Genomic DNA, 26,984 nt, shown 5'->3' with positions numbered 1-26,984 from the left:
AAGCAGGTTGAGCTAAAGTGTGTACGCTCTAAATTTTAAATCACATGACAGAAGAAGCGGAAAGTAGGACTTTATTGATGCATTTCCTCGTAAAAATAGATCTTTCTAGACTGAAGTAGTGTACAGAATTGTAATAATAATAATGGCATCTAATTGCAGATGGCAAAAATGATTCCCTGAAGTTTTTAAGCATGCACTGACGCAGGGCATGGCGATTACTGCTGATTACAATGATTACTGTCCCTGAATACACTGAATAGAAGGGCTGTTACTTGTCTGCAGTGGTGTACGTTTTCTTCTTTGTCATCTTGCAAACATCGGGGAGTGTGTAGTGACAACGCTGATCTGATACCTCACCAGATGCTGTGTGTGTGTGGAACAGCTCACTGTGCCCAGCTCTCGGGTGCTTTACGGATATTTCATCACAGTTTGAATCTATTAATCCAACACTAATTGGCTCGTAAATTCTATATGTAAACAATTAATCAGCAGGTTACCGATTTAATAGAAGGCAAAACAGTCGCTGCCTCCACTGTATGGCCGTGTATCTGTGAGCTAGATGTGTCAAGAACGGAGAGACTTGGGTGAAAAGTGACATCTCACTCTTGCCTCAAGGATCCATTTTGTTATACACTGTAGCTACGCTGAGGCAGGACTTAGGCTGTTGGTTAGGCATGTTTCCATACCCGGCCGGGGACCCTTGTTGCATGTCATACCACTCTTCCCACATCTCCTGCCTCTATCTACTGGCTGACAAAAAAAAAGAGGCGAAAATGCCAAGAAATCTTACAGGAAATGAGCAAATTGCAGATGCCTAGTTCTGTATAGTTTTTGTACATTTTCAAATTAAAGGTTAACTTCAAACCTTTTAAACAGGGTGCTTTTGGTTTTGTTGTTTTCTGGTGTGTTGTGTTACTTGTCAGTCCATCACATTTCAAATGCCTATCCCAATAAACGTCTTTGGAAACCTTACTATGATTTTTAAACCATAACTTCCTCCCAGCATCTTTTTTTTTTTTTTCCTTTTTGTGTAGAGTTTAATCAGCATAAGTCCAACTGCATTATTAAACATTATGTTTACAGACATTGTGCCTGTATCACCTTCCTTTCAATTCAGCACCAGTTAAACAGAGTATAAGTTCCATTTCACCACCAGTTTTCTCATAATAGATTAAGTAGCGCTTTAACCTCCATCAAATATTCTGCTGACAGGTCCCGTCAACCCAGAGCTACTGTATATAAATCGATATAGTGGCCCATTTCAGTACCAACGGGGGTTTAATCCATTTGCTCGGCAGTAGCGATGGAGTTCGTGATTGAATTGATGGCTAGTTAAACCTGTTTCTTCACAAATAGTTTCTTGACGCTTATTCAAAAGACAAATGCCTTGAACCACAATGTTTGGCCTTTTATGTCTTTTTAGTATTGCAGATTTACCCTTGAGATAACCGAGGAAGGTATAAGGTTAACAAGACAGGCCGATAAATCCACTTCTCGCAGCAGGTTTCCTTTCTTCTGAGCATATCAGTGCTGTGCATGTTACTCCTATTTTAGAAAGTCAAAATATGCCACTCTTTGATGTGCTCCAGTGAAATGTTATCATGTTTGTGTCAGGCAATTGGGCAGGCATAAGGTTTGGCTCCACTCGAGCTTTTCTGTCTGTTCGCTCATGGTGAAACTGAGACTAAACTGCATGTAAGAAAATGGAAAGGTAAAATGGCAAATTAAAGAGCTGGATTTAGCTCACAATTGCAGATGCTGCAGGAGAAATAGGTAATGACACATTTTAGAAATCTTGATACCCAAATAAAGCAGCAGCACAACGTGACCTAAACAAATTCAATATTCAAAGGAATTATTGTTGTTGCAGGTTGTTTCTGCACCATTCCTGCAGGTTCTGAGTGAACTGGCTCGAAACTGAAAAGGTTTCAGTGAGGTCTCATTCTCTCCTGCATCCTTTTGTTGCTATTTATACCCCCCCCAGCCCCCCCCCCCCCAGCCCCCCCGACTGCAGAGCAGAGCCGTGTTGCATGTGGCACAGATATTACAGAGAAAGCCCCATGCAGCCGGGCCCGAGAGGCTGTGGGTACTTCACAGGAGCAGCTAAGCCAGGCTACAACTCTAAAGTCTACGGCGCACAATCCCAGCCGCTGAATCCAATGGAGGCTATCAAACCTTTCATCTTTTATGTATGAGCTTCCTGGCTGTCCTACTGCTGGAGGAGGCGAGACACTGGTCCCACCTCAAAGGAACCTCGGTGGAATTATTCTGTCTGAATTATTCATCGTACATGAGGGCGATATCTTTTAAAGGGACAGACGTGTTTCTATTGCCCCCCTGCTCTCAAATTAAAGGCAGCGTAGAGGAACAAGGGCCAGACACAAGTGCCTTCAGGTACCTGGTACACCCAGACCCTAAAATCTATATAATTGGTACGGGGTATCACGGTCTATTGGGACCAGGATCAATAGCAAGGGTTTACTGCAAAGGATCAATTTCTGGCATTGAAGCCCTACAGCGAAGCTGCCTTCTGCCATTTTGGACCTAAACTGTGGTCTTCTTTCCCCCTGTCACCCTCTGTTGAGGTTTTTAAAGCCCCCAGGTGTTGAATTTCTGTGGCATTATTGTGGCGTCTTTAAGCTTCTTCTGATTGCGTAAGTTTTTGTTTGTAGAAAAATTAGGCAGTACCAGTGAAGTCTTGTGCTGTTTATTTTTTGCTCTGAGTCCACCCATCTCAGTGTTCCAAATATCTTTTTTTGATACCACCACTAGGAGTCAAAGTCAGGAATTTTCAGTTCCTACATACACAGATAGGGGCTTTATCATACTACTATAGATGCTGTTTTATAGTTTAAAAGTTTAATTTTGCCAAATTGTAAAATTTCACAATTTAAATGATTATTTTCAGCCATTTTGGTGGCACACATATATCTATCTATATATATATCTATCTAGATATATCTATATATATATATATATATCTATATATCTATAGCATATATATATGTAAGTAAATCGTTACAGTTTTAGTAAGAGTTCAATATTCTTTTTTTAAGAGCTAGAAAGCCGAGAAACTGTGCTATTTTGTTTGTATTTGCAGTGCCCTCAGATTGTTCTCTTATGAACAATACAAGTTTACAATTGACCATCTGGAAAATAGTTGCAATGCTGCCTTGTAATACACTCAAAGCTCTGCCTGTAAAGCCTGGCTTATTATCGCACATTTTTAAATCTCGTCTGCATAACAGGAAACTGGCACAGAAACCTCAATGCTGAGCAACAATTATTTATCACTGCCTCAAACTATTCGTGGAAGGTGCAAGCGTGAGCCTTCAGCACCTTCCTACCTCCATCAGAAGCCTGATATAATTAGCCCTGCTTTGTCCTGCCCGGAGCCATTGTCTTTGCTTTGATGGTATCTTTAATTGCATTATCTTTCACTCCGTTGGCATTATAACCTATCATAGATTGGACCTGGAATTTATTCTGTTATGACTAATTACAGCTAATGACCTTTTGGTACCACTTGGTCATTAGGTAGAAGATGCATTCTATATCAAGGGCCAAAACTTTATCATCAACAAAAAGAAGCACCATAGAAGGAAGGATGAATATTCATCATACATCATGTACTGTGAAGTATGAATTATTACCTGACCACACATAAAGCAAATATTTGTATTAAATTGGTAATTTTACACTAACAAGATATTTTATATATATATATATATATATATATATATATATATATATATATATATATATATATATATATATATATATATATATATATAATATTTATATAATATAGAATCAGGTCAGGTCTCTCCAGATATGTTCGACTGGGTTCAAGTCAGGGCTCTAGCTGGGAAACTCAAGGACACTCACAGAATTATCCCTAAGCAACTCCTGTGTTGTCTTGGCTGTGTACAGGGTCATTGTCCTGTTGGAAGGTGAACCTTTGTCCCAGTCTGAGGTCCTCAGCGCTTTGGACCAGGTTTTCTTTAAGGATATCCCTGTACTTTGCTCAGTTCAGCTTCCCCTCAACCCTGACCAGTCTCTCTGACCCTGCTGGTAAAAAACAAAAACAAAACACCACCACAGCATGATGCTGTCACCACTGTGCTTCACCGCTGGGATGGTATTAGGCAGGTGATGAGCAGTGCCTGGTTTCTCCCAGAAATTACGCTTAGAATTTAGGCCAAACAGTTCATTTTTGGTTTCATCAGACCAGAGAACCTTTTTTCTCACAGTCTGAGAGTCCTTTAGGTGCTTTTTTTGCAAACTCTAAGCGGCTTTCAAGTGTCTTTCACTAAAGTGAGGCTTCCATCTGGCTAAGCTGCCATAAAACCCAGATCAGTGGAGCGCTGCAGCGATGGTTGTCCTTTTGGAAGTTTCAGCCATCCTACATGGGATCTCTGGAGCTCAGCCACAGTGACCATCAGGCTAATGGCCACCTCCTCTTACCAAGGACCTTCTCCCAAGATTGCTCAGTTTGGCTGGGCGGCCAGCTCTAGGAAGTGTCCTGGTTGTTCCAAACTTCTTCCTTTGAAGAATTATGGAGGCCAATGTGCTCTTGGGAACCTTTTAATGCAGAACAATTTTTTTTTTTTGTAGCCTTCCCCCGATCTGTGCTTCGACACAATCTTGTCTCTGAGCTCTGCGGGCAGTTCCTTCGACCTCATGGCTTGGTTTTTGCTCCTACATGCATTGCCAGCTGTGAGACCTTTTATATAGACAGGTGTGTGCCCTTCCAAATCATGTCCAGTCAATTGAATTTACAACAGGTGGAATCCAATCAAGGTGTAGAAGCATCTTAAAGATGATCAAGAGAAATGGGAGGCACCTGAACTAAGTTTCCAGTGTCATGGCACAGGGTCTGATACTTATGTCAAAGGGATATTTCAATTTTTCCTTATTAATAAACTTGAAAAAAGTTCTAAAACTCTGCTTTCCCTTCTCCAAGCATCTTGGAGAACTTGCCACAGTTCCTCTGTGGATTTAGGCTGTCTCAGTGTCTCCTGTCTCTTCATGTAATCACAGACTTACTGGCCATCCTTTCTTCTAATTAATAACATCCTATCGTGAAAGTAACCACTGTGTTTTAGATAACATAAGACCTCCAGCCAATAGAAAGCAGTTTTTTGGCAACTGTGAGACCCTTAAGATATACTTTGGTTGAGACATCAATGATTTAAACAAATAATTATTATTTAGAAGTAGTTTAGTAGAAGTAATTTACCATACCATAATGGCTTCAAGGCAAAAATATCACTAACAACCTTTAAACTCAAGCTGAAGCCTGTAACCTGCTGGAGCAAACGCTGACGATATCAATTTTGCCATGCGAACACCTTGCCAGACCAATCTGGCTAATTTTCACGTTTAAACTCCAAATGAAACTTCACATGCCTTTGGGGGCTGAAAAAGTTTTACCACTGCTGGGTCTTATGAAACTGTTTCAGACAGGCGGAACATGCTCATTGCTTACACTTCACACTGTTTCTATTACGGTGAGGTTGACAAGTTTGGATTTGTGAGACGCTGGCAAACATTTACTGGCTGTATACTTATGCAGCATCTTTTTATGCATCTTAGTGCCCATGATATTTACGGTGTCACTCTTAGTTTAAAGGGGTGTGTGTGTGTGTGTGCATGCTTATCTATGTGTTTGGTGGTGTGTGCTGTTTAAAAATCATGGGGTGCCATTAAAAAGACTTGGGACACTATTGCCATTACCATAAACAAGAGTAAAAGTCAGTGGGTGCAGTTGTCATGATTTTGTCTTAGTTGGGGTGGGGGGGTGAACAGTGTTGAACTTTAAAAACCCCTGAGTTATAAGGTTTCTTCTATGCAAAGCTGGGATTTTGTCCTGACGGTGGTGCTAGAGAAAAGGGTTCAGCCTCGGGGAAGCACGAATGTGCCCAGTAAATTGACCAATACTGGGTTTCTGAGGCCAATATCAATGTTTGAGAGCAGTACATCAGCCAGTTTTAGTTTCTTTTTTCCAACATAACATAACATAGCATAACATAACAAACAAAACATTTTGTTTCAGATCCCTTGCATTTGCTAATCAATCTACTGTGACCAAGATATGTACTGAGTGGGGAATTTTATAGTGCCGTTGAAAAATAAAGTTGTCAGTGCTCTCTGGTGGTGGCTCTCTATGTAAGGCCATTACAGTTTCTAAATGATCTGAAACATATCTTTGGATTTTATGTACTGCATTTTTTGTGACTTTTTGGTTGATATACCAGCATATACAGTTACATCTATCTAAAATCTACAGATAGTACTGGCCATTACAATTTATCACTCAGTGTAGAAAATTTTATGGCAATCTACGTATTTGATTTTGATATTTTGTGTGTAGAATTTAAAATTTTGACCTGATGGAGGTGCTAAGGGAAAGGTCAGAGGGATTATCAAAAAGATTATGAGCCATCCCCTGGAGACACTGAATATTTTGATAATGTTTCATTGCTCATGCAAGTGTTGAATGTACTGGAGCACGTGCACTTGCCATTCTTCAGCTTTGCTGCTATGGGGGCAACAATGCTGATTTTCTTGTTAATATTATTAGCCCCATTAAACCAGTGGTAGTAAAACGATTTTGTCCTCAAATTAATGTGATAACTACACCAAAATTTAGTTAAAGGATAACCAATGGCTACACAGAAAAATGCTGGATTAACAATCTTACCCTGCATTTTGCTGGAGATGCTGGTTTACACAAAATGATAAGTATTATCTCTGTTTTTTCTATTTGTTTCCCCTCTTCTCTTTTTAACTCAATCATATCAGCAGCTCTCCATACACTGTGTTGTCGGAGACAACATAATCTGTTGTAACACATTGATAATACGACCCATGATAACATTCTGATAAAGGCAAGACTGATACTGTATTTTGGGGCAGCTTGTAGACTAAGCTGTTTGCGAGCAGTAATGCAACATTTGAAGCACACAGACAATGTCTTCATTTAATTTTAACTACACTTTTAGAAACAGTGCAATAGACCAGCAATGTTGATTCACATCCAGACATGTCTAGACCGAAGATGAACTAAGATGATGCCGGAAGTTTAGAAGAAGCATTATTAGAACTACTTTCGTTTCAAATTGAATTTTGAATGTTTTGCATTTTCATCTATCCTTCCATAACTGTGAAGTAATTGCATTTATGGAAGGTCTGCACTTAAAGTGATACTTAACCCAAAATCTAATTTTCTTTATCAAGCGCACACACCCCATTGGTTTGAGAAGTTGGCATTAAAGGTCCCATGGAATATAAGATAGGACCAAGCAGGGTCCTTTTGAAACAGGATGACAATTCCGAACATAACGCAGAGAGGAACAATCAAAAGTGTAAACCTGTGGGATATCAGTTATGGGGAAAAACATGGTCTTATATTTGTGTTGTGATGCTTCACTGATTTTAATTATGCCTGCCAGTGCAAGATTAGGTGTACTGTTTTCTAGGAAGCAGCACTTTCATATGAAGTTCAGGTCCCCATTTCATGAGTTCTTTAAAAACATCTAGTTTTCTCATCCACAGTTTAGAGGGTGTGGTCAGCTTGAATTCACGGCAGTTACAGTGGATTCCAGTGTTGACCAATTTCCACAGCAGATGAGCTGGAGAAGAAAAAATATCTATAGAAATTTCTCAAATTTCTGTAGCATAATCTACCTTTCTACTGTATGTTTCAAACTGCCATACGTTTGCTAAAATATAGATCAATACACTGCTTCTATTTCAAATCTCATACATAAAGCTTTCGAGCAAATACCTACATGTGCAAATACTTCTCTTCTATTAGTCCCAAACTCTTCAACTTTTCGGAGATCATGATCATTCACTAGGTTGTCTTAATCTTTTTTTTTTTTTGGTCATGATACAGATTAATATTGGTTATCTGCTAGTACCAAGTCTGATCCAACACTTACGTATTTTACCAATATTTAGGTAAATGTATCTGATGCATTGGAAAAACAGCTGTAGCCTATTAAATCTGACACACCTGATTTTGCACAAGCTACCTGATCCAAATATTGAAGATACTGCTTCAAAAAGATCAAGTGTTGAAAATTAAATTCAAATAAAAACAATCCGATATAAACCAAAGCTTAACTTGACGTGATGCTAAAGAGAGGACCTATCGCTCTGTTGTTGTTGGAACTGCAAAAACAGTCCGCATGATTATGCAGTGGTGTTATGGAGTGGAGCTTCTACACTCACAGTCTGTTGCGTACAGACACTGGCCGCAGAGAGCACTTTAACCAGACAACAGATAAGTTTAATTTTGGCTTGTCGTCGAGTTACTCTAAACAATAATCATGACAGCTGATATGACCGGCTGTTGGTGACATTTATAATTTTACCCGGTGAAAGCGGCAGTCGATGCCAAATGCTAAAAATGTGTTCCTCGGAAAGTCCTTTGCAAGACAAATGCTGAACAAACCTGAAAGTCCTGCAGGTCAAGCTGATTGGATGAACAGATGTTAGTTATGATGTTCTGTGTGGCTAAATATGAATATGGAAGTGCAGCTGTAAATCTTGGAAACATCAGTCTCTTCTGATGACAGTCAACTAAGACGCATTCTTAATTCCCAAGAAGGAAATCGGTTTACTCCGGAATCCATTCAGTTTTATTCATACGCATTCAACATACTCTCTTTGAACTCAACTCTGTTCATTTACAAAACATCGGTTAAAACGTTGCTTTCATTCTGGGACACAGCATATTTGAAATAATAAAAACTGTGAATTACTGTAATTTAGTTTTACCTGATATGAAGAAATACGCTTTCATGCATCTTGGACATACAGAAACAAGGAGGTTCCAAATTTGTAACTCAGAGAATCTCAGACACGATTGGTGTGACTTTAATAGAAGTTGGATAGATGAGACATTTTGGCACAATAACTGTAATTTCATGTCAAAATTTAGAGCTGAGAAGTGTTGTAGCCACCGGTTAAATTTAGAAGAAATCTCGAAACATGGTGCATTTTGTTGCCGAGTGCCTTTTAGGCCGTGTGCAGCATTTGTGGAGGACAGAGTCTTGTTACTTGTTTAGCGATACGTGAAAGAAGGTCTGAGACTTTATTGGCTGGCCAGAAACACCATAATTGGGTTGTTCATGACAGCATGGATGCTGAACTGTAACTTCCACCGTGTTTGAAGCTTCAGAAGGAGCCAACGCAAAACTCTCCAGTGAAGGATCAAAGGACGCTGGATTTAAAAATAAGAAATGGGAGTGCTGACTGCATCACAAGGCAAGCTGTCATTTTGTTTTAGTCCGGGTTAGAGGAGGAAGACGCATAGCAAAACACAGTTAGAGACGCTGCTGCTCTTCTTGACTGCAGGGTTTTCATGTCTTACGGTTTTGTCTCTGAGGCAAGACAAAGAGCCGAAAAGTGAGTGAGCAAAGGGGCTTTGATGGAAACAATGGAGGCTTATTCAGCCCTGCTGTTGAATGAAATTAGCTTGTCATTTGCTTCTCAAGCAGCATTCACACCAAGAAGAAATGAATATGTAACAGAAGTATATGCTTATTTTTGTTTGACTTGTAAGGTAAAAACACAAGCAGGAAAATGTCTGGTGCCTCATTTGACTGGATGTGATTATTGCGAGATTTACAAGAAGAGATTTTGTTTTTATACTATAGCATCTATAGCTTGGTTGGCATTTTGCAATGCAAATCCTCTCCAACAAAGAAGCAAAATAATATCTGCAGAATTTATAATCTTGGAAAAACGTCCTGGCTGGGTTCTTTCTGTGGAGTTAGGATATTCTTGTTTTACCAGGAGGTTCCTCCAAGAGCCCTGGTTTCTTCCTGCCCAGAAGGGCACCACTGGCCCTAATTATGTTAGCTTACGTTTCATCTCATTGAAAAATACCGTGGATGAGCCATTTGACTATTTCCCATCTGTCCAAATAATTTACGTTAAATAAATTAAACAAAACATATCACAAACGAGTGGTTTCTCCCGTCAAGATCTAGGCGTAGAAATGTATCGTCCCCATACTTGTGGACATCGAATACATGTTGATGCTCACTTGTAAATATAATTACACCCCCATGATAGTGACCCACCTACTCAGCTACAGTGGAGAAGAGTCGAGCTGCAAGGAACAATTATTACCAAATGTCAGAAAATAGTGAAAATGCCCATCACACTGCGACATTTTCCAGTTGATTCATCCAAACAACGGTCCAAAGCCCAGAGTTAGTTCATTTTCATTGATATAAGATGAGATTTTTTTTTTCTCCGGGGGAAAATTTACGTTACAAGTCGCAAGTTAAAAGAAACAAGATGAAGAGGTAGAAAACTTTGTAAAATGAAATCAAATAAAATAAAGAAGACTGAGCAACAGAATCGTGACATTTGAAAAGCTGAAACATATAAATGTTTGATTTCTGTGCTCAGTAAGTGACTTAAATCATTAAAAGTACAGCAATATAACTTTACCATGAACGGGATATGTAGTACCTGTCAGCCTCATACCATCAGTTTATTAACACTAAAGCTTTAACTTTACAGTGCCAAGTGACTGAGGGCTGCTCATGTATCACAGTGACAGTACCTCCAGAGAATGGAAACTGCACCCAACACCGCCTCACGCTCTCTCGCACGCAAGCGGGAGGAAGGCCACGGAGATTTTTCAAGCTCATGTTATGCTCAGCCCGCGTCTCCATGCCTGAGAGGATAGCGTTTGTCATGAAGACAGGGGAAACATCTGGAGCGCCATTTGTTTTAATAATTCATCGTTTCTGAATTCATAATCAACCCCAACACAGCCGAAGTCACTAAAACTCGGTAGCTTCCTCTCCAAACGGAGCCCCCTGTGAATAATCTGTCGCTGACACGTGTTGAGAGTACACACACACAGATATTGCTCCACACGCAGCACCTAGTTTGCATTTTCAGTTGTCTGTATTTGATGAGTTGCCTCCTTTCAGCGTTGCCTCCGTGTAAATGGATGCCCCATTTGCTCCGATAAGAGAGAGTTGGAACTGTTTGTGTTGTTTGTCTTGCCATGTCTTTACTTTTTTTTTTTTTTTTTTTAAGAGAAGTACTAGTGTGCTTGATCACCGGAAGGACTGTAATGGTTTCAGATACTGAGACAGATGCTGTTAGGGCTGCATGATATGGAGAAAATTAGTGACACATTTCCTGCTCGTACGGCCATATGAGATGAGTTTAAAAAAAATAAGAGCTTAGCGTTGAGTTTCTCTGTGTTGAACGCTTATGCATGTTGCAAATTGAACCCTGGAAAAATGTATTTTTAGCATGGCAAGTGCATCAAAATAGTGTAATGAAATAACACCAATAAACAAGGGAATAATTCTACATATCCGATATAACAGTGTTAATTGACTCTTAACTTGTCTCTTGACCTTTTCCTGTACCCAAATGTCATCCTATGTTTGCGTCTTCTCGCACGTCAAAATGTCTTGCTCGGCATTCGTAATACCATCAATAGAGGCAGTCATAGTGCATTTCACTCATCTGTAATTGTCAAACTAGCTCAACAGTTAAAGCTGAAACAATTAATTTATGAATCAGTTAGTTGATTGACAGAATTATTTAGCAACTATTTTGGTAATTTTTTTCTAAAAATGGTTCCAGCTTCACAGTTGTGAAGATTTTCTGCTTTTCTGCGTTTTAAATAACTGAAAACTTTGGGTTTAAGGCAGTTAGTTGGACAAAAGACATTTGAAGTGGTCATCCTTGAATTTAGAATTTGTGACGGGCTTTCTTTCCTCTAGTTTCACACATATTATAGACAAAATGATTCATCAATTTATCAAGGATTTAATAAAAACATATTAACCTAAATAACTGTTTGTTGCAGCCCAATCCACAGTAACACGAACCCCTTGAGTGTTTTTGGTTTTCCCTCCTTTTTATAGCTGTATGGCATAGTCGCTACATGTCTTTCTGTTGCTAGATATTCTATGATTTATGTGCAGTGTATGTTTTTCAGAATAAATGTGTGTGGGGATATTTGCTGAACAGTGTCCTATTCTGCTCTGGTAAGAAAAACTTAAGAATTCAAACTTTTTTTTGAATCAATTAACAGGGTAGCATTTAGCGCTACTCAAACGCTCCTGACTAAATCCTGTGACTGCACCTGCTCCACAGTGACAGCCTTCCAGCAGCACCCGCTGCTTCATATTATTCATATTCTTTCCACATCAGATTTGTTTTCTTTACTGTGAAGCAGCTGCCGGACGGAAATACCGTAAAGGAGGAATTTTCAGTATTTACAGCTCCCATAAAGTACAGAGGAGGGTTACGGATAATGAATCTCGTCGCAGCTCCCGAGCAATGGGTTTAATGGCAAACATGCAAACACGCGTATGGAGCATGTTGCCTATGATTGTTACAGGTATTTGCTGTGGTGCCACTGGGCTGTGACAGAGATGTTTTCTGGGAGAGAAGCGCGGTGCCCTTGGGTGACCTTTGGCTATGTAATCTCTCTGTCTCTCTCCTCCCCGTATGCCCTGTCTTGATCGTATCTCCCAGCCCTGCTCTGCATGCTGCCCACGTTGCACCACTTGTTTGCTCCAATGCCATCGTATTTTTTTTTTTTTTTGGTGTTTTTTTTTCCTCACTTCTCTCTCTCTCTTTCAAAGGATGAAGAAATGCAGCAGTGCTCATGCAGAGGTAAACAGTGTTGCTGCGACTGTCAGCTTGTGGCTGTGAGAAAATGATTAAGGACTCTGCCATAAATATGACTGCGTGATGATGAGGTTATTTACCGTTTTGTTGCTTTATTCGACATTTAACAAGATGGTAGTGGAGAGCTCTCAGGATGATTTATCACAAATACAGAGGGGACAGTACTAAGGGACGCTGTTATCCCATCCTTATCCCGACATCATATTTTTCAAGTATGCAGAGCATGGCTAATTGAGATAGATAGCTGTGTAAGCAGTACCGATGACAGTCTAGAGGCTGGCTGGTTAGTCTGCTGGCTGGTGCTGTCCCATTCTCGGATCCAGCCGATCGCCTGTTTGTCAGGTGGAGCGGTACGAGGAGAGTGAGGAGGTAATTAAGCTTGGCTGAGTTTCGATGGGGGGAGCTTTGTGTTCAAGTTCTCCTGGATCTCTACAGGGGCCCCGGCTGTGTAGTTGCGTGGTCCCTCAGAGTGAGCCCGACTCCCAGCAGTGGGCCTGCTGGAGGCCTGACAGTTACCGATACAGCACCTCCAAAGCACTCAGTGCTCCACTAAATTAGCTCACATCTCAATTCAACGTATTTCCCCTGTGCAGGTTTGTGTTCTTTATGTGTGTGTGTGTGTGTGTGTGGATTCTTGCTGTATGTGTGCAGCGTGTGAGTGGTTTGAAGCACAGAGTGCCAGCTGTGGTGTTAAAACCTGCCCACAGCCGAGGAGGATTGTGTCGAGCTGTGGGGGGTGGAGCAGATTATGGGTAGGATCTCAGCCTAGAGAGTTGTTAACAAAAACACACAAATCCTCACAATATGGAAAGAGATTAGTGCCCACGGAATAAAAGAATATGAATAAAAGAATATGACTGTAATTGCTAAACTCCATTAAGTGTTACTTTCGATAACGACACTGAATCAAGTGATTAAAATAGGATAAAATTGGTTATTATGCCTGGCAGTGTAACAAATGTTAAACCTCTATTGTTGAAGCTCTAATCCTAAATCATGGTCAGTTTCCTTTATAGATACCTCATACTTTATAAAGTTGTATTTGCATCTCTCCTACAAAGAGCACTATGCTTTGCAGTCTTGTCTTTGACTGACGTTCAGTTCTACTGTCTTTTTGGGAGAATATCCAAAAAAAAAAGTATGAACTGAGTTGGCTGTACCTTTTTTTTAATATTCAGCCCTGAGTAGTGTCTAGAGGTGTTCCTCTCAGGTGGTGACATACAGCCCCAGAAGCCTTCACCAACGAGTTAGGGCAGCCTGTATGTCGCCTGAGAGGGGAAAGTTGGCGCAGAAAATTTCTAAATCCTAAACTGTTCTTCAAAGGCGACTCAGGCACGTGCATGAAAGTTTTTATCATCTCAGATCTTCTCTCATCTCAGCTGCGGCGGCGGGAAAGTAAGAGGGCCTGGAACACTAAAAGTGAGGGGGGACAAAATTAGGATTTTGAACACTCAGGGGGGACGTGTCGCCCCTTCCTCAGCGGAAGTGATCCATTCGGGTTCAGTCTCTCAGCCCTCAACGACCCTGTCACATGGAACCATAAAAAGCCATTTCTAGTATACAAGTTGAGTGTACGCTACCTGCTCAGAGAGAGAGGGAAACATCTGGCAGCTGAAGAGCCAGAGTTTTCTCAGGAGTTGGTGGAAACCAAATCCTAGCTTAAAGGAGAGCGAATATTGGACTTACAGACATTAGGCTGACAAATAACGCTCCAAGGCACAAAGTAAACAGGCAGCTGTTTGCTCACATGCAAGCCAAAAAACAAAAAAAACAAAAAAGAAAAGAACCTTGTGTGGCCTGTGTCCCTGTGAGTCATTCTGCCCCTAGTAGGCAGATGAACCACAAAACAGGCTAGCGCTAAAATCTACTGTTTACTGTTCCTTGACAACATACATGACAAGCTGTATGTAACCAATGAACGTCTCGCTGAAGTCTACGTGTCCGGTAAAGCATCATCAAAGTCTGTATTTGCGCAGGAAATCTAAAAATGCACCTTGTTTAGTTTTTAGGGGGAATTACTGTGCATATTGGAGTTATTTCTTGACGGACAGCCTGGCACATCAATACAGCCTTTCTGGCTATAGCGTGGGTTGGCAGCTGTAGTCAGTGCTCAGGTTTCAGTCTCTGTACAGTACCACTCCTGGCAGCCTCTCTGTGATGTCAAGCCTCTGGGATGCTGCACACAGTGACTCAAAGAAATATTTCCAATATGTAACTCCCCCTAAAACCACGAATTGCCATTTTTACTTTTTCTTTTCATGTATAACTAAAGTGAAACAGAGTTCTTTGTAGGCTTATTCTTTCACTCCGGACAGATCCAGGAAAGCTGTTTTTCCCTGTTTCCAGGCTCATATACACAATAATTCCTCCCATGACCAATGGTCGAAAAGAAAGCAAATGCATGTATTTCTCAAAATGTTGAACCTCCCTTTTAAATACAATCATAATTTTGACTTTAAATGAATTGTATTTTTCCGTTGTCCATCTTAATTTTGTTTTTGTTCAATTCAGCCGCTCAATATTAACATGACAAATTCAAATTCATCATCTTTCATGGCGCTAATCTCATTTCATACCACACACACATACTGCGTGCGCACACACACAAAGTTTAACTCTGCAAACAGTTCAGCGCTGGGTTTCGGCGCCTCACCGCGCGTGTGTTTGGTCTGCGATAGGAGCACATGCTAATGCCGGCAGCCCTGGAGGAAATGAAGGGGGAAGTTCATTACCCCAACCGATATCTGGCTGGACTCCGCATCAGGGCTCTGCATTGTTGTTGTTTCGGTGACAGGCGATGACTCCCCCACAGATGGATGGCTTCGTCCTTATTTACTGTAATCAAACTGCGCTCCCTCTGGCGGCTCTCAGGTCTGGCGGAGGCCCCACGAGGTGAATTCGTCCTCTCAGGACGTTGTCTGTGGCCTGTGTCATTAGATACATCACACCACATAACTTACCAGATAGAATTTACAGGGCTTTTAATGTTTTCATTCAGATTATCCGCTCGCAAGGGGAAGGAGAACTTGAACTGAGTCATCAATGTTTTATCAATTCAGAGTTATGAATTTTTCAGCAGCTGAGGAGTTCTTCAAATACAAGCCAAGTCAACTTAAGAGAGGCTTGCTGAGAGCTTGGCTGTGTTTGTAGGCTGCTTGACATGCACTCACTGTCTCTTTCACGTGCATCAGACTCTCCTTTGTTTTTTCTACCAACACTTCTCACTTTCTGTGGCTTTTGCCAGGTTCTAAACCTTATTTGACATACCTTTTTGCTGTAACTGTATCACTTGCCACAACCTGCCCTGCTCAGTTATTTATTTGGTGACTTCTGTTAGCGTCTCTGCTCCCGGATTTCTTTGTTTGTTTGTTCTTTGCATTTTGCTTTTGATCGAAGACTGTACACTGAATTTGCAACATCTCTGCTTCAGCTGTAATCAGTGTGAAGTGCACCAGTGGTTGCTGATGAAATATAGTGTCTGTCCCAAACATTTGTGTTTGTGTTCCATTTCCAGTCATGCCCTAGTCCTTTATCTTCAGTTACAGCCCAGCCCTTGTTCTGCAGTCCAGTATCTCTGCTATTTACTCTCCACTGCAGACCCGCCTTGAGCAGCCGAAAGCAGGCTAGCTCCTCAGGGAAAGTCTGCTGTGTACTGGATGGATGACTGGCTGGCAAGCTTCATGTGTGGATGTACTAGATGACTGGAGGCCTGGAAGTGGGGAAATAAAAGATGACTGGCTTCATGCAGGATCAGAAAGAGAGAGAGAGAGAAAGAAAAATGACAATAAAAGGTTGTAACATGCTATGGAAATTAAGAAGCAACTGGCGTACAATTCAATATTGTTTGTTCATATTTTCTTACTGAGTTGCCAAGTAAGGGTGCATGAAAGCAACTGCTGCCCTGCATGAGCCACCAAAGCTGATCTGTGAGGATATAAGTTCTCATATTCTTCTCAGGATGCGTTGTTTTTCTATTCTTATAAAATCAAAGATCTCCTTCTTTTTTTTTTCTTTTCTTTTTTTTAAAAGATAAATCATAAATGCCGTGATTTCCTGGCACTGACCTTAGCCAGCTCAGGTCCCCGTAGGGGAGAACATGTGTATCTAACGCAGTAGAAAGAAAAATTCAAACCGATAACGAAAGACTTGGCATCGCTTTAGTTGCACCCTAAGTAACTGTCAAGTGTGGACTCGTGTAACCAAGAAGGAACCCCCTATGCCAACACAGAACACACATCCCGAGTGTGTGCCGACTTTCAACCTCAAATGACCCGTCTCAGCCACCTGTAATAGATAACAATAATCGTTACCTCTGCCAAGGAGGTTATGTTTTCCCCCATGTCGGTTTTCTTGGTTGTTTATATATATATTCAGCAGGACGACTTAAAAAGTACTGAACAGATTTGCACCAAACTTTCTTTTACGTTGGTTAGACAGGGCATTTTTTGACATTTTCGTCCATATTTGGCCTTGGTGGGACGTATGCGCTCTGCTGAGCCATTCTAGTTTAATTTTAGAATTAGATTCAGGATCTTTAGATCAAATGCTAAGGCAAAGTTCTTCTGACTGTATCTTTGCTCTGGTAGTGCGGCATGTCGATTTAGTAACAAATTTTAAATCACTACTTAAACATCTTTATTAAGCCTTTCATTAATGTATGAGCCCTAGTTTTTATTTCTTCATTTCTAATATACGTTATATGTATTATATGTTTATTTCCTTTCATATAATCTTTTATTGTATTACAGCTTGCTTCTTTTTTGTGCTTTGAATTCCCTGATTTTATGTGTTGTCATCATTTTTGACACGTACAGTGCCTTGTAACTCTGTTCTGACGTTACTGTATGTTTGAAGTTTTGCTACGATTGGTGATTCACAGATTCAAACTAGAGCGATTCAATCAGCATTCTGGAAGTCCATGTCTTAAAACTACTTCATTGTCTGTCTGCATTATTATTAAGATGAGCCAAAGAAAGAATCCCACCCGCTGGGTAGGTGGGTGGTCTGATGGATGGATGATGGAAAATCTGGGTTCTGTTAGCAGCATCTTCCCTGAGGAAGGAATCACAGAGCTCTGACGGTCAGTGGAAAGCAGTCTCTCCAGACTTTGTGGGTTTAGTTTAATTGGCCGCAACGGAAGCCGGGAAACTTTGATGTGTTATTCCTCTCTTCTCGTACCTTTTTTAATGTCGTTCCTCGTTGTAGCCGGAGCCCAGCCGCTTCTGAGCAGCTGCCAGTGGCGGCGAATGTGTTGCTGTTGGGACTGCAATCATATGACTACGGTCCAACAGAGATAGCCAGGCTAGCACTACGGTGCACCAGGATGCTCTTTGATCTTATGCCTGAGTACAGTGTGTGTTTGTACATCAGCGTACGTGCATGTATCATCTCCTTTTGTCCAGATTAATTTCAGTCTGTAAACTGAAGGTGTACTGATTCAGAGGTTATTGGTATTAATGGTTCAAACTTTGTCATGAGTTCTAGGCCTGCAAACTCAAGTGGTATGAAAAAGATGATGTGTTTTTATATAATTGTAAATTCAATGTTTTGGGGTTTTAAACTTTGGGTTGGACAAAACAAATTATGTGAAGGTGTAACCTTGGGCTCTGCGAAACTGAGGGATAAAGGATCAATTAAACGATGACTGTGAGTTGAAGCCCTAATCATTTTCTGTCTTTACACCTGTACCTGTAAGATTTCAAGTGCTTGTTGTACCTGCTTAAGGGTTGTATGCGACAAAAACTGAGCTTAGCTACTTAGCCGTGTGTGTGTGTGTGTGTGTGTGTGTGTGTGTGTAAACAGAAGCATTAGTTATGGTACAAGGGCTGAGATGTGTCAATCCAGACGACGTGAGGTAAATTTGATGAGTTTTTTTTTTTGGGTTTTGTTTATTTTTTGGGATTAACTTCACTCAAGATGCCGTGTGTGTTCGGGATTTAACATAGGCAACAATAGGCAAGTGTGTTTACACTCGCATCATGGGCTGTTGGTTGCAATGCCCTTTAGAAGTGATTTGTATGCACCACCTAGAAAGTGGTGCTTCACATTGCACCTCTTTCAGAGCTGAAGTTGTCTCTCCACCAACAAAAAAACCCTCTTCAAATCTACACCATCACAAGGGTGCCATTTTTTTTTTTTCATTTAAAACTGCAAATTTTCTCTGAAAGACGGCCAGTTTGCAGCCCTGTAAATCAAGATTTATTTATGTTTCTATGAAAACGTGTTTAATTTTCCTTTTTGACCATAGCACAATTCGGATTATTCTGATACCACTCAACCCTATTAACAGCCAGGTAATATAGCACTCAATATAAATTCAAGCACTGCCCACACAAACACACAAACCGGCAGGTGGCTGTGTACAGTAATGTTCCTGCTAGTGAGCTCACAGAAATGTTCCTACCAGCTGCTGGCCCGCTGGACGCTGGTCTCCTAGAAAACTCTGCTCTGATTTACGTTGTGCCCTTGGCAAAAACTTGAGCATAGTACAGTAATGTGCTTATTTGGCTGTGACACTGTGACATGGGTTTTCCATATCAGGCCAGACAGACGTCCACACAGACTGGACTGGCCGCGCCTTTGAGTGAAGTCTCTCCGGACCCGGGCTGAGCTCCTCTTCCTCACTGCCAGTTGAAGAAGCCATCTGTAAGACTTAGCCGAGCTGGGGGAGACCCGCCAGGCTCCTGATTAAAGTGATGAGCTGTGAAATTGAGAGTGTGTGTGTGTGTGTGGGGGGGTGCAGAGACGGCTGCTGCCCTGATGCACTAAGCTTCGTCTTGTCTGCTGGGAGACAAACCTTCTCGCTCTACCTGTTTCCTCCTGTCACTGTAAATGGGTTTGTTTATGTCTGAGAGCTTGAGATTGCCGTACAGTGGCAACTGTTAGGGTGCACTGCTTTAATTCTGCTCCCATCGTTCCTGCGATCCATCATCATTAGTGGACTGTCGGGGTGTGATCAGTTTGTTTTTACGCCCGCTTGCCAGCAGCAGCTGTGGCCGGAAGCATTATGTTTTCAAATTGTCTGTCTGTACATACATCCGTCCGTACGTCCCGAAGTCCTTGCGTCCTTCCCACTCTAATGATGTCTCAGGAACACCTCGAGGGAATTTCTTCAAATTTGGCACAAACGTTTGACTCAAGGATGAACTCATTAGACTTTGACGGTCAAGGGTCAAGGTCACTGTGACCTCACAAAACACGTTTTGGGCCATAACTCAAGAATTAATTTCCTAATTGTGATAAAATACACTTAATAACTTTTGTATCAAATTCCTTAAAAGTCTTCAGTACATATGAGTCTGGACAGACATGGATGTAAACTGCAACTTCACTGCTTGTCGGTGGCATACCACCACGGGGTGGTAATTATAGTCTTTTGTTTGACGAGTGTAAATTTTGTTTTCACTGGCCGATTACATTGTAAGTGCAGCAGAAATTGTAAGCAAACAGACAGACTTTTGATTAACTATCATCTTGGTATGGTGCATGCGTGCGTGCGTGTCAGCTTTGGCTCTGTAAAGTTTGTGTCTACAAGCCCCTTTGTCAAACAGCATCTGTTAACGTTTATTCTTGTTACAGGACATCTACATGTTAAGATGACTGCAGTTAATCCAAATTATGTTGACAAAGTACAACAGATTTTCAAAAGTAAAAGTATTTATTGGAAGATTATTTAAAAAAAAAAACTTGAATTCGATTCCAGAATGTAAACTATAATTTTCAACACTGTAATTTTCAGTGTCAAATTGAAAACCATCCAACAAATCAGATGTAATGACACTGGCCCACTCAGAAGAGCTGGCCCCTTACACTACAAAGATATAGAAGTCAAGGAAGTCATAATATCTGAAATCTTAACGTCTTTTCCAAGAAAATAATCTTATCAAACCCATTTTGTATGAGATTATTACACTTTTTTTTCCCAAGGCAACTGGTCTTGATTTTTCTTAGATATTCAATTAGGTTTTTTATTTTTCCCTCAGAGTTGAAAAGAAACATGTTGTTGCATGTATTTGCTTACTCAGCCTTGTCTCCAAGAAATTACATTTCTATAAACCTAAACTGCAACAGCAAATACATGTACGCCTCGTAAGAAACGTAATCACCGGCTGAATAATGTTCAGGGGCAACGTTTTTTTTGAATGAGTGAAGTGCTGCATTTATTAACACCAGCAGGGTCTCCATGGGGTTGGTTGGGGTGGATGCCGAGTGTACAGTGTGCACGACCGTTAAGCCAGAGATCGGGGGGTTGGCATCAGTAGTGGCGCCCGTGGTTAGGTTTAGGCAACAAAAGCGCTTTGGTTAAGGTTAGGGAAAGATCGTGGTTTTGGTTAAATGTGTATGAACATATTGTGTCCGAAGTCACTGTGAACTTTTTTCTGTATTACACCAGACCAGGATCTTTCCCTAACCATAACCAAGTGCTTTGAGAGTCTATATACATAACCATTAAAAAGCAGAAAACAAATAAATCGAACATTTTACTGATATGTTCTATACATATGTATTTGCGACACGGCCAATTCGTAACTTAACAACATATCCTAATTATAGTAATAGAAAACGTAATCCAATTGCAATTATGTTTTCGCACAAAACGCACGTTTGTATCGAAACGTAATTTTTAGGAGACAGGGTTGGCTTATTTGAAGAATTGGACCAATCTTCAGGTACAAAGTAGGCAAGATAAATACAACACTCAAGACTTATCGTCTGTATATTGTCTTTACATTTGGAACTGGTGTCCTTTTAAGGTCCTACATTGTTAGAAAAATATACAGCAGCGCAAATTCTTTCATGTACGCTATGAACAAGTAACAGGACATGCTGCCGTGTTTACAGTGCTGTCAGTACTTTTGTATTATTTGCTCTGTATATACATTTAACATATATATCAGCATCCAGCCATTGATCTTCATTTGCATTTAACCTTAGCTCGCTTGTTCAAAGTGACACCTTTTCTTTCTCGATTTAAACATGACTATGGGATTGCGTTGTATGTTTCAGCCCAAAAAAAAATAAATTCAATGAGACTGTTGTCAAAACAAAAAAAACACAGCACTGGTCGTTTGCTTAAAACAACCCAACCTCTGTTTTCCCCAAAAAGTGACGTCTAGTGGTCATGTGCCTCATGACTTTCCTCTCCCATAAGCAAAACCTGGAGCAGTGTGATGATTATAATGTCACGGAAATTTTCAGGAGGAGGAGGAGATCACAATGGATGGTTGGGTTCATAAAGTGTCCAACTTTGGCATAGGAGTCTGGTGGTGACCTGACCACTTTCCTTAACTTTCACCGAGTTCTTACAGTTCCCTGAAGTTGTTCAGGGGTTAACCATGGAGGTGGCAGATCAGAAAACACACACATAAACTGGTAATTTCTGGAACGCAGTGACAAACAACCTAAAGTATTTTTTTTTGTCATTTAGGTGCAAGGACTTATTGGGCATGCTGTCCTGCGAATAGGGACACCAGATCAGAAAATGCTCACATCAGTCATTGTGGAAGTCAACGAAAAACGACCTTTTTGGTTGTTAAGGCAGGAGGACTTGTTGCATTTTAATGTTGCTAGCATATGTACTTAAAATAAAAGAGAAATTCTGGTGTTTATTCTCAGCATCTCAGCCAGTTGAATCATGGATCCTCCAGCCTTGGCACTATAGCGTTTCCCATATTTTGGCTCAACGGGGGCGGCCCGCCCAGGTAGATAAAATCCCTCGGTTTCCACTTACATAAATCTTATATTGAAACCCCTTATTTCAATCTTTTCAAAATAATTAATTTTTGGCCACGCACCTGTCTGAGTTGCGTGCACTGATTGGGGACCAGAGGCTTCTTTGTGTGCAGCCGCCTAGCTAGCATCTACCGATAGCCTGCATGTGAGGGGTTCAGGGAACACCTGTAAATTGTAGCTACAGAAAATAACCTGGCTTACACACTCCGCCTCTAAATTGCATGAGTGAGTTGGGGGTCTGAGTTGTGCGGTTACTAACTGCAGATAAAATTCAACTCCCATTCTCATTTCCAGTCAGGCTCGTATGCTTGAACGAGTCTACTTTGCTTTTGTTTGCTCCATGTTCTGAGCGGGACTCATTGCTACAATTTGTTGGTATCGATCAAAGCTGCGAAGAGTGTGAACTTGACTGTAATAAGCACTTACACAAGGGCCGACAGCTGCAGTTTAAATGGGATTGAATTAATGATGTGGAAACAATTTTTTGACCTTGAGGCGAAACACAACTCCTTTTTTTTTTTTTTTTAAAAATTTTGATTTTTTTTTTTTTTTGCTTGTTGGTGAGGTTATGGTATATTTTAAAAAAACAAAAACAAAAAACCCCACTTGAAATCTCACGTTATCTTCACGTCATTAAAAAGAGGACCGTATCTCTGCAGATTTGAAGTAGTGATCTAATGACAGACTCTGGTCAGCTTCCCCCAGCAACCCCCCGGGAAGCTGGGGGAAGTGGCACTCCATTGACTGGGCTATGGCAGTGGGGAGGCTGAGTGTGAGGGCAGTCAGGCCGCTGTCACCCTGGGGAGATTTAAAAGCCCTGCGCTGAAACAGCCACAGGCTCCGCTTCTTTGGACTGTCTGCCATGTACCGCTCGGAGAGTGGAACCACAGGAGCGCCTTGTTCGGGTCTGTACTCAGCTCTGGTGGCTCAGACACATGCTGACTGTTGCTGTGAGTTTCTCCTACATGTGTGTTCACATAAACGCTTAATGCTTATTTTCCTAGACTTGTGAGTACTGCTGTATATTCATTAGCAAATCCTAGAGACAGCAAAGTTGTGTTGTCTGTCTGAGGGAGCAAAAAACATGCTTACTTTATACATACTTGCTCTTCAGCTTATGACTTTTGTTTGTGTGTGTTACGTTTTATGCGAAAATATACTCATTTTTATTATCCTCTACGTTCCCCATGTTTGCTGGGATTCAGGTTTGGTGGTGGACGTGGGCCTCAGGAAACATGACTAACAGTATAAAGCCAATGCTGTAAGGTTGTACTCACTGTAGAGACAGCGGTGCTTTGAGCTAAATGCTAACTTCACCATGTTTGCAAACTTATGTTTAGTGGGTATAATGTTTACTGTGGTCTCCGTCCCACTTTAGTGTGTTAGCATGCTATCATCTGCTTTTCAGAAATTAAAACAAAGTACATCAGAAGCTGATGGAAGTGTCATACTTTTGCAGGTATTTGGTCAAAAAGAACACTTAAAAAAAAAAAAAGTATATATTTTTTGACCTGATGGAGGTGATAGATGGATGAATGTCTGTACCAAATTTCATGGCAATACCTCCTATAATCCACTAGTTGTTGAGACATTTCAATCACAACACTCAAACTCATGGAGGCCCTAGAGGAGGGCACCAAAGGGGGATCACCAAAGTCAATGGGATTCATCTTCTGGAGACGACGAATGTCTGTATAAAATTTTATGGCAGTCTATCCAATAGTTGTTGAAAGATTTTAGTCTGGATTAAAGTGGTGGACCCACCGACCGGCCATAAAAACAGCTGAGTATACTTAATTGCTGCAGACAATTATCCATAGCGTACCGTGTTCTCTTACCTCCACGGCAGCCACTGGTTTCAATAATTTTCAAACACTCTGAAGTCAACTTCTACTGATTTGTAACTTGCTAGAAATATGAAAACATCTAATCACACCGAGCCTTAAGTTGCCTTTACTGTTTGTGAAAATCGATGGTATTTTATTTAAAAAAAAATGAAGGGGAAAAACTAACTGCACTGCATTTACAAGCAATGTTTTCTGAAGAAACAAACTCTGATTATCTGTTCTAAGTTGTCAGGTATTGGGGTGTCCTTGAAAACATTGATATTTTTTTCCACCGTCACTGGACAATAACTGTCTTTTAAGCCTGTAAGTTTCTTTTCATTGCATGTTGACCTGAATGAAAAACAGTCTCTGTGAAAAGGAAGAAATCAATATTAGAACTCGTCTTAGGCTAGCTGTAATACGAAACGTCTTAAAACAGACAAAGCCACACGTCTTTTTATACTAACACGTGGCTTTTTTTCTAAGACAAATGATCTAATATGTATTTTATTGTCTTGGCACTAGCTAAACTGTCGTCACATTTTCTGGCAGTTTTTTTTTTTTTTTTTTAATTATTTTCTTTCGGACATGTTTTGGCAATGTTGAAGTTGTCCATATCTTACTAATTACTTTGAGTACAAAGTTGTCATAGCGGATAGAAATATGGACCAAACCGACCAACACTGAAATTGTAATACACTGAAATTATCCTTTAAAGGCAAACAAAACAGTCTGCGAGAGCTTTGTCCGGTGAAATCAGTACTTCTGATGATTTTAACATATCTCTCTGTCCTAAAGAGGACACAAAGTCATTTTTAGCGTACACAAACACACAGTTACACAAAATCTACTGTCTAAGCATCAATTTACACGCACTAGATTGGTGCCTGGCGTATGAAGTTTGTTGGCATGGACAGATTTTTCTTTCGAGCACAAACCGCCAGCCAGAACTGGCAGAACCGTGCGATGAGACGTGTGAAGGTGTTCTGTGTTTCAACGTGTGATTAACTAATTTTACTAAAACGTTTGCTCGCACTTTTGGCAAGTGCACACAGAGGGAGCAGACCCGCCTGGTATGGCCAAATGGCGTATGAATAACACTCAGATTTTGTTGAGTCATTTCGCATGTTATCACCAACCATCTGTTGCTTTTTCGCGTGTCATTTCACGCCACGTCTTTCCTCTGCTGACTAACCCCTAGACCGAGCCCTAACCAAAACGGCTCTAAGTGACACACAGGAGCAAGCGCCGTTAAATGACACGTGAAAAGCTTAGTGCTGTTTATAGGCCATCCCACGATATCACATAGGGTTCGACAGCAAATCGCCTCCTGTAAAGAGTTTACACAGGCTCATGGTTTTTTTTCCCCATCTTATTTTGTTCCTTCAGATGTTGGGAGAGCAGTTCACGCCCCGGCACACATCACAGAGAAAGTGGTGCAGCTGTTCAGGAGTAAAAGTGAGTTTACCTTCTTGGCCTCCATCCAGCAGAAGTCCTCCACGTCAGGAGTCATATTCTCCATCCACGAGTCAGAACACAGGTAATCCATCTGAAATCCTCTTGATTTTGGCCTGCAGCTCCTTTTCAGCACAACTTTACCTCCACGGATTACTGAGCTCTCTCGTTTTTAAATTAAACCCGGAAATGAATTGTCATCTTGTTCATAGCTGTTTGCAGCCCTGCTGTCGATGTAGTGTAGTAAAATGAAGATCGGCGTGAGATTTACGCCGCTGCCGGTGCAAGTCAACGGGTGATGGGAGAGCAAGTCGGAGGGTGGAGTAATGCGGCGTTTCCTCCTGTATGCTCGGGGCAAAAAAGATAACCTTCCATGTACTGCATCTGCAAGATGAGTGCGAAGTGCTAAGCCATTGCAAGCATCCTGATAGTGATATGTCCTATCGTAGATTGCTGCATAAGCAGACACACAGCATCTCCGACTGTGGCTGTTGCACTGATAAGTAGAACATATGGCCTTGTATCTGTGCCGCCATTAAGCTGCCAGAGAACAAAAAAAGAGTAGACATCTTTTTCTTTCTCTGGGTAATAATTAGAACATTTTGTAATCTCTTCTTGGCTTTTTTTTAAGGAGCCTTGTTGTTGTTGAACATGTTGCAATTGACTTAACGTTGCTGCAGAATGAGATGGTTGTAGGACCTCAGCAAGTCACAGCAGCAAACTCACTCCCCGCCCCCCCAGAGGAAGCGTACGACTGAACTGTTTTTAAAGGGCAGGCAACATTGATTTTTTTTTTTTTTCCCTCCACTCCTCGGAAGGTAAAAGCTTTCAGTTCTGTAACACATGCAGTCAAAGTGAGCTTCTGAGGGAGTGTGTATGCCGCATGCGTTTGCTGGGAGTCAAGACAAAGGCGAAATCACACACAAGGAAGGAGAGCGAATTAGAGCTCCGCACAACCGAGAGAGCTGCGGAGAGAAAGCTGCTCCTCCAAAATGTAGTAAACAAAACAAGCAGTCACAAAGCCCTGAAAAATAGCTGCAGATTTGACAGAGGTACTAAACCCTGTCTCCTAGAAATTATGTTTTCCATTCAACTAAATGGGTAAAATAAATACGTTTTGTGTTGTGTTACGTTAGATTAGGGGTTTTGTTCAGAAGGCAACATATTTTTTCAATGAATGAAGGGCCGAATTTTTTTTTTTTTTTTTAGCTTTAGATTAACTACACATCCTCTTTGTGTTAATAGAAAATTTGATCCGGTTGCAAATACATCTCCTAC

General features: G+C 41.0%; 1 protein-coding gene across 1 annotated transcript in view; it reads left to right on the top strand.

The window, feature by feature from the left end:
- Positions 1 to 26,984, top strand: part of LOC120795795 (protein kinase C-binding protein NELL1-like) — a 240,812-nt gene that overhangs the window by 8,090 nt on the left and 205,738 nt on the right. The window contains exon 3 of the mRNA XM_040137971.1: positions 25,641 to 25,791. Within this exon, the coding sequence (XP_039993905.1) occupies positions 25,641 to 25,791 (151 nt within the window). The remainder of the gene's footprint in view (positions 1 to 25,640; positions 25,792 to 26,984) is intronic.

This window comes from Xiphias gladius, chromosome 1 (genome assembly GCF_016859285.1).
Source record: "Xiphias gladius isolate SHS-SW01 ecotype Sanya breed wild chromosome 1, ASM1685928v1, whole genome shotgun sequence".
Lineage (NCBI taxonomy): Eukaryota > Metazoa > Chordata > Actinopteri > Istiophoriformes > Xiphiidae > Xiphias > Xiphias gladius.
The sequence above is the reverse complement of the archived record's forward strand: the minus strand, read 5'-3'. Positions and strand labels throughout refer to the sequence as shown.